At 35.8% G+C, this 9225-nt stretch overlaps 1 protein-coding gene across 1 annotated transcript in view; it reads right to left on the bottom strand.

Moving 5' to 3' along the window:
* The window catches only part of LOC145676497 (uncharacterized), a 252372-nt gene that overhangs the window by 19472 nt on the left and 223675 nt on the right, over window positions 1–9225 (bottom strand). The window contains exon 5 of the mRNA XM_081747308.1: window positions 2677–2878. Coding sequence (XP_081603434.1) covers window positions 2677–2878 — 202 coding nt within the window. The remainder of the gene's footprint in view (window positions 1–2676; window positions 2879–9225) is intronic.

The following is a 9225-nucleotide window of genomic DNA, read 5'->3' as shown; positions in this document are numbered from 1 at the left end:
AATGGTTTAAACGGGCCTATCCGGTTTGCTATAAGGATCAGACTGTGTCATGTGATCAGGTCAAAAGTCACGTTGCGTACTAAATCGAGTCTGGAGATTCCAAATCCAGATGTGAGATTTTCAAGCACGTAACTTTCGTGTGGGGCGTCCTGGATAATTCGAAAAAGATGCATATACTTTATCATTATTATTGAATTTACTCAAATAACTTGGAGTTTTGACAATGTTCTGTCCATATTTACCTTACGTGCTATACATGGTTTTTAAGCTCTTCATTATGTCTGCAACAAGCTTTCAATTAACGATCTCCTTAGTACAGTTTTTGAGATATGAGGTCGACTTCAGTTTTTTTCATTGATTTTCCATTGACTTCAATGTTTGTGTTTCTATGACAATGTTCCATCCATTTTTAGACAATTTGTTTTCGGAGTTGTAAACATGTTGAAAATTTTATGGGAAACTGTTCCTAAATGTTATTTATGCAGTATCAGCTACTTTTAACGTTAGGCTTATTTTTTAGGTCTAACAACACCTAAATATTATCCTACATAAGTAATGTGTACTAAATAATTTAACACCAATTAGCAAGTACCAGACGTGCACTTTAAAACCATTTTGTATTCCCACATAAACTGATATAACGCATATATAAAATTTAGATATAAGAACCAATACATTTTATAACGCTGCAAAATTTATCAAAAACACAATATACATCGCTCTTTTTCTTCTTTTAACAATAATTTTACATTGTCATAAGCTGGCATCTATTACAGCAATATATTCAAACGGGAGTATAGAATCTTCATAGTCTCTTCTACATTTGACCTGAATTTCAGCCATCTCCTCCAAAATATGTTCACATCATTGCAACTGGATAGGCCCTTAGCGAAACTGATGATAATGACAAAATAACGTGTTAAAAAAAAAAAAAAAAAAAAAAAAAGGCACAATTATTCGAGGAAATGCAAGAACATGATGAAGACCCAATGGAAGCATTGAATGAGATTCCAGATACACTTGTAGTAACCCAATCGCTTTCCGGCGGATAATGAGAAAATTCCAATGTAAGGCGAATTGATTCCATAGAAACACTGTATAATGTAAGCTGCTTGAAGAGAAATATCTTATATATAAAAGAGAACGCACAAATCCTTTGTTCCCTCATCACGCTAATACGGCTGAACCAATTTCTTTCATTTTTGGGGGGTTATTAGGATTTGGACCCTAGATGGTTTTTATCATATCACTTTAATTTTTAATTACCAGTGTCTTGAGATAATTGACCATTCAAGTGTCCATAACGTACAAATCCTTTGTTAGTTCATCATAGGTAAAAATAAACGTATTTATATGCAACCCGCATGACCGTGTCACTCGGCGGGTTAACATAAATGACAGGCGATATAATGTTAACATTTACTGCAATCTACTATGGTTTTTATCATATCACTTGAAAGCGAAAAAGTAAAAATTATCTAAGTAACAACGTTTATTGCGTTCCGGGGTGACCGCAGCGAAGCGGGGCGGGTTAACATAAATGACAGGCGATATAATGTTAACATTTACTGCAATCTTCTATGGTTTTTATCATATCACTTGAAAGCGAAAAAGTAAAAATTATCTAAGTAACAAAGTTTATTGCGTTCCGGGGTGACCGCAGCGAAGCGGGGTGAACGCTGCTAGTTATCAATAAACTCAAAGGTCGATATCTTACATATTGTTCAACAACATTGGAATTTCTTGATGTGGAACAGCAAAAGTGTTCATTTATGTATTTACATTACATTAACGAAAGGAGGAAACAACCGATTCTTAACACAACAAATTCTCTATAAATGCGAATTCAAAGATACACAAGCGCTGTCCAATTAACCACTTTCTCAGTCTTTCAGTTCTAAAGGTAAGAAGTCGTGGGTAGATCCCGAACAACCTGCTAGATGAATGCGCATAGAAGCATTCACATCAGCTAAGTTTTTATTTGTGTTTTGGATAAAATCATGAAAACGCAGTTGACTTCTGAGCTTCAACTCCCGGATTAGTCGGTTACAGCCGAACATTACAGGCAAGAAGTAGCAGTTACATCATGGAAGCTAAAATACAAATTCACATAAAGTTATTTTGTTATATCATATTATCAAATCCATATTGTTAATGCGACTATATAATATATATTTGTTGAAATGCCTGTTCTTCGCACATGGAAAATATTTGACCCCCTCCCCTTTGATTATATATTCCAATAAAAGTGTAATGATATAACCCGTAACATATTCTATTTCTGTAATACATTCTGAACCCCTCTACTCCCTTAAATGCGTCTTACAATCAAGTGACGTCATAAAAACCTAGCTTCAGGTAAGCATTACTTAGGTTCCAAAATTCACGTCTAACGATTCACCCATTATCCTATGATCCAACCACAAACAGATAATGTCTATTTTAATCTGAAGAAAGTAATTACAGAAATGTTCCCCTTGCTCTGTAAAAAGTGGGATTTTCGAAAACTACGTAACACCTGTTTGCTTATTTATAATGAGGAGTTTGTATGTCGAGTTTAATCTTTTTAATTTGAGCGGCTCGTAAGGTACTGTATGCGACATCTTAAGAAAAATTAATGACATTTAACAACAATGGGTGTCTTATTTTACAGTTGAAATAAGGAGTATTGTTTACCTTGTGTGATTTCCCTCACTCCATGTTTCTTGCTGTACACGTAGGCTAGGCTGTCCCCGACGTTGCAAACGCACACCACAAACTGACTGCTCTCCTTCAAAGGTAAAACAACCGCTGTTGTGAGAGTGGTAAGCATACCGTCCTCCTGAAGAATCAAACTGTGAGCTGCGTGGAAGGAACGTAGTAACGCCACAAACACATCCTAGTTTAAAAATAAAAAATAAATATTAGTCGTTGTACTTATATTTATGTAGGCGCATGAAAGGATGATTCAAATTAACAAAAAATTGGTTACTTATCAATAAATCCTCCCGCGGGAAAATTAATTATTTCCCAAACATATCGAAACAAGCTAGTTCCCTCTTCAGTAGTAACGTAACAAAGATAAAAATGAATGGGAGAATTGTGGTACGGAAAAAGGAATACATACTACCATATAGGGATGGGTACTAAAACGCAAGACATGAAAAAAAAAAATTTAGTCAAACACGCAAATTCGGTGCAAAACCCTTAACACACTTACTCCCAAAGAAGCAAAATCTTGGATAGGAATTTCTTACTTTCCACAATTATCGACAAAAAATTCAACGTATTGTTGCAAAACATAACATATCTGCTTCCAGTATCCTCCTCCAAAAGTTTAGAAAAACATCCTACCGGCTTTAAAAGTTATTTTGTTGATCCACTACATAGGTCTGGTGTTTATCGTGCTCAAGGTGAATGTAACTCTTCATATATAGGTGAAACCAAACACAATATTAACACTCGAATTAAAGAACACATTAGACAATCAAAAAAGGCACAGGACGAGGGTATGTCGGGATTGTCACTTCACCTAAAACAACATACGCACGATACAAAACAGGTTAATGTGATAGGTTCAAGAAATAAATAAATAAATAAATAAATAAATAATAATAATAATAATAATAATAATAATAATAATAATAATAATAATAATAATAATAATAATAATAATAATAATAATAATAAGAAGAAGAAGAAGAAGAAGAAGAAGATTAAAAGAATCATTCTTTATTCATAAATAAAAATTGATTTAAATCTGGATTTTGGCAACATTGATAAAATCTGGTTACCTACCTCTGATGTACGTATATTTTGGATCTGGCAATAGTGACGTAACAGAGACACCATGCTTCTTTCAACTCAACTCTTTCTTTCACTCACTGCCCTGCTCGTGGTTTTAGTACCCATCTCTCACGTTGTATTTATTTTGTGCTATGTATTTCTTTTCCCATACCCATATTTCCCTCATCCATTTTTGTCCTTGTTGCCTTAAGACTGAAGACGGAACTAGTTTATTGTTCCGATACGTTTGGAGAATACTCAGTTTTCCCACGGGAGAATAAATTGGTAAGTAACCAATTTTCTGTTAATTAATCGCTGTACGTTTCTGCATTCTTTGATAACTTTCTTTCACCAGTAACTCAATTAAATCTCTAGATGATTGAAATGATTTAGATCGATGGACAGATACATCCGGGGTTCGAGCGGGGAACGATGTATGTAATCAAAGTTTTTCTACTCACGTAAGCACCTACAGGTAACAATGGTACTCTTGACCGTAAACGTGTCAAGGACCGTCTGACACAGTACGAATTCTTTAAGGAAACAACGTTGTTTCAAGAGTTATATTGTCGATGAATTTCTTGAACAAAACTGAAGTACCCTTTTTCCCTTATATATGTGCATCTTTACTAAGGAAATAAAATCTTCCATATTAGTTAATGTAGCATTTAGTTCTCGGTATCCTTATTCGTACACTTGTGCTCCTTCATCTTTCTGTGTGTTGAGGCTGCGGTGGCTGTGTTCGAGCGCTCATCTCTAGTGGGTGGAATCCCTGGTTCGATCCCAGGTTGCACCAAGTGAATTACGTGGTGGATAAACACCGTGTGCATGCGTTTTCTCGATGTTTTCCCTTTCTTCCCACTTTTTCCATTCCAGCATTTAATTCTTTATCACAATCACCGGCTCCCTTAGCCTCGGTGCATAATCGTGGGACGTTAAACTAATAACTCATTCTTTGTGTATATTGAAGCTCCGTGATAAACGCGGCCCAAACCGTGGAAAATCAGCGCCCGGGGCGAGAGTATACGACGGCGCCCCCATACATATATTCCAAGCAATTTTTCCTATCTTTTTTTCATTTTTTCTCCCGAATTTTTTGCCCCTCTTACTTCGGCGCCCGGGGCCGTTGCCCTACTCACCCCTTTCCCCACGGCACGGCCCTGGGCCAAAATATATGTTTATGTCCAACTACTCAACGCTTACCAAAATATTCAGTTCAGAATAATGACTACTTGATTCTTCTCACTAAGAGTTATTTCCGTAATAAAGGAGCACATACACAATAGAAGGACTTTTCAATTTGTTTATTTACGTATGGAAGAAAATTCACCGCCAATGTAATTCTTCAAGCAATATCGTTTTCTTAAAGAATTTGTACTAATGAAGATGTCGAACTAATTCAAACGTTTAGGATCAAGGCATGTATACAATGTGAAGCAGCGGTATGCAAACGACAAACTAACAATATAGTAAAACTTTAAACACTATACCGTTGAGATATACTAAGCGGATATATCCTTGCTAAGTAAGAAAGTACAAAACCTAGACACTAGGATTTGTGTTTATACGTACAACTCATTATTATTATTATTATTATTAAGTTTCTAATTTAACATGAAGATAATCACTTAGTACACCAGGTATTCGTTTAATTTTTAGCCGCGCAGGTTTGTTTGTAGCGGCCATTTTGTATAGGCGCATGAGTGTATTTTGCACTTTTCAGAGGATTTCGTTAAACGCTGTAACTTTTTAGGTTTTATAGATAATGAGTTCAAACTAAAACCATATGAAAGATAATCGAATGAACAACATTCTTTGTTCTGTGCACATTGAGACGAACTTTAGAACGTCGGAAAAAGAAGCTCTGAACATTCAGGCTGGAAACCTGCAAATGGCCATTTTGGAATGTACATTTTCAAACGAAATAAATAAGACTCACCTTCAATTCTTTGCCTAAATAGAGACTAGATAGTAAACAACGTCCCAAATAAGTTTCAGATCTGAGAACCGTATATTTGATTTCTTGGAAAACTTTTAAACATTGCAAATTTTCGAAAATCGTGTATTTTCACCATCAAATATCTCAGGAAGGACACAAGTGAAAAATCTCAAATTTGCACAAAATAGACGATAGTTGTGCAGTAACAAGTGAGTACAATTGCATCACTGAGACTTGAGTAGTTTATCAGTTATAAGCTATTGCAGTGATGTGAAATTCTCGATTTTAAGAGGTGAACAGATGTACAGGTTTTGTGTTGATATAGCATTTCAGACATACAATTTATCTACGTTTCATCAGAAGTGCAGTCAAACAGCAAGAAACTCAAGATTTGCTACTTGTAAAAGAATTATTAATACCAGATCATATCATAGATATGTACCTCTGACGAAAACACAAATCAGATGTTATGGCTACTCACAATCAGATGAATTTACTGATTGCAGTACCTCAGTATCTCCAGAACATATCCTCAGTACCTCAGTATTTGCATCTAATGATATCGTAGCCTGTATTTGTGACAAGAAATGGTGGATCAGGAGAATTGAAAAAATCAGTCAGAAAAATAACGATCTTTTTGTTCACTTTTTCCATCCCCATGGCCCAAAAACCTCTTTTAAGCTATCTTTGAATGACAAAGTGTGGGTATCAATCACTAAGGTTCTCCGGAAACTCACTCACACAGAGTTCACAACCCTTACAGGTCATACTTTCAATATTAGTGCCAAACTCTGTACACAAATCAGTCAAGTACTTACCTCACTGATGTCTTAACAACAGCACTACAGAGAGAAAAGAAATAACAGACGTGTTTCGTTTTTTGTACAAGATATGATTCATAAATTATGCACACTTTACCCATTTAACATTACTGTCGTGTTATTTTGACTTTCGCTACAAAGTTTATATCCATGCCTCATGGCGCCTATCCGTGTGAAGAGAAACTTAACTCAGAAACTACTCGAGTCTCAGCGATGCAACTTTACCCACCGCACAACTATCGTCTATTTTGAGCAAATTTGAGAATTTTCACTTGTGTCCTTTCTGAGATATTTGATGGTAAAAATACACGATTTTCTAAAATTCGCAATGTTTAAAAAATTTCCAAAAAATCAAGTACAGCGACTCTTTTTAATTCGAACTTGGGTAATTCGAATTATTGGATAATTCGAACACAAGTTTATTCCAATTGAAAACTGTATTAAAAACAATTGTAAAAATTCGTGGGTAAATCGAAGTTTTGAACCTCCTGTTTAGATAATTCGAAGTATTTACAGTGGAAAAATTTGCAGTGTTCGACAGATTGCAAACAAAACAATGCAATTTCGACTGGTTTTTGTTTATCTGTTATCTTATCCAGAGGCGACCGTGGGAAAGGGAAAACTGTTTGTTAATATAGAGAATCCGGCAGAAGGTGGGTGGTGTGCATCTCTCCTCCTCCTCAATAACCTGGAAGTGTTCATCCCTTCTGTAGAAGTGTGAACTACCTTGAACCCTGTCCTCCACTAACAAATGACTTGTACAAGACATTTGTGCAATTCTTTTTAACTGAACTACAAGCAGTGACAAAAAGGTAAGCAGATTCGTTTGTGATCTATTGGCGTGCATTATGCAAAATGTCGAATCGCGGTGCGTATTCTGATTTCCTACGAAAATGTAGTGCTTTAAAGGTAAGATGCATCGCATGTTAATTACTTTTTCATATACAGCACAGTTATTTTGTTTAATTGATGTTACTTATAAATGAGAGTTTCTGGTTAATTAGATTTTTTTTCGTGTCCCTTTGGACTTCGAATTAAAGAGACTGCACTGTATATGGTTCTCAGATCTGAAACTTGTTTGGGACGTCGTCTATTATCTAGTTTCTACGTAGACAAAAACATTGAACGCGAATCTCTTTTATTTCGTTTAAAAATATACATTCCAAAATTGCCATTTGTAGGTTTCCAACCTGAATGTTCAGAGATTTTTTTTTTCGACGTTCTAAAGTACGTCTCAATTTGCACAGAACATAGAATGTTGTCCATTCCATTATATTTCATATGGTTTAGGTTTGAGCTCATTATCTTTAAAACCTAAAAAGTTAAACCGTTTAACGGAAATCACTAAAGTTTAAAATACGCTCACGCGCCTATACAAAATGGCCGCTACGACAAAACATGCACGGCTAAAAATAAATGAATACCCGTTTTCAACTCCCTGAATGTGGTACAAACCTCGGTAAAAAATTAATATAAAAATAATTTTGTCAGCAAGCATCATTGGTCGATTTCATTTGGATTGTCCCACTGATAAAGATGACAGGAGATACTGTCGAAAACGTTCCTATTACGATGTAAGTTTTAATTCGATATTGGATCATGTGTTAAATTATTTTCATAGTCAATGTACAGTCGTTAAAAAAAACCTGGTCTTTAGTTTGTCTTTGAAAATCTTTATATTTTTAACTTTTAGATGATATTATATCATGGTAAAATGGGTCCTGTTTGTCTTATTGAAATCTTTATTTCATGTCAAAGTACAGAATGATCGAAAATCACAAAATCCATGGATCAAATATTAAATCTTTTACTTTCTCTTTTACTGCAGATGATAGGTTGTGATGAGTGAGCCAAGGAACTGGTAGTACAGTACCACAGGTGCGCACTGGAGGAAAATTTCCATTCTAGAAGAGGAGGGTGAATTTTGAGTTTAGCGTCCATTTCAGTAGCGAGGCTATATGAGATGTAAACTTACAATTTAACGTGGGGTTTCAGATTGAGCGAGAAGCGAACCCGCGTCTCCCGCGCTAAAGGCGCGTACGCGAACCATTTCGCTACGAGGGAGATCTTATTCTATAAGGAAACTACTGTGGTATACTATGCAGAGCCAAATCTCGGAAAGGCAACTCCGTATAAATCAATCATTAAACGTCTGTACAATAAATTCAGGAAATAGGGAGTGTGTCAGATGCTCTCAGAAGTGGCGTATCAAGGGTTCTCACTCAAAACAAATTTGACGATGAGTGCAACAATGAAGAATAGTCTGCAAAAGTTCCAGCGTATGCTGTCTAATCAGAGTGATGTGTCTTATGGCACAGCATGTACTACTGTCAAGCAATCTTTACAAACGATTCTGTACAAATTCTTATGGGGATACCTTAAGTCAGTAGTTTACATAATCTACCTGCATACTTTGGAAGATCCTGCACATAAACACTGAACGAACTGTGAACAACATTTGATATGCAACTCTCCAGACCGTGTTCAAGAACATCATCATAAGAGAACGCGGATGTGAAGCAATACATGGTGGTGGTGGCGATTTTAAATATCTTTTGTAGCACCTCCATGGGTTGCACCAATTTTGACCAGCGTGTATTAAACTTTTCCTTGCATGGTTGCGAGAACATGGTCATTAGCATAGATGTGGATGGCCATTCCCGCCCCCTTCTTTTTTTTAAACAAGACTACATATAATCT

Source organism: Thermobia domestica, unplaced genomic scaffold, assembly GCF_964235325.1.
Source record: "Thermobia domestica unplaced genomic scaffold, izTheDome1.hap1.1 HAP1_SCAFFOLD_171, whole genome shotgun sequence".
NCBI classification, from domain to species: domain Eukaryota; kingdom Metazoa; phylum Arthropoda; class Insecta; order Zygentoma; family Lepismatidae; genus Thermobia; species Thermobia domestica.
This window is presented reverse-complemented; position numbering and strand designations above follow the sequence as displayed.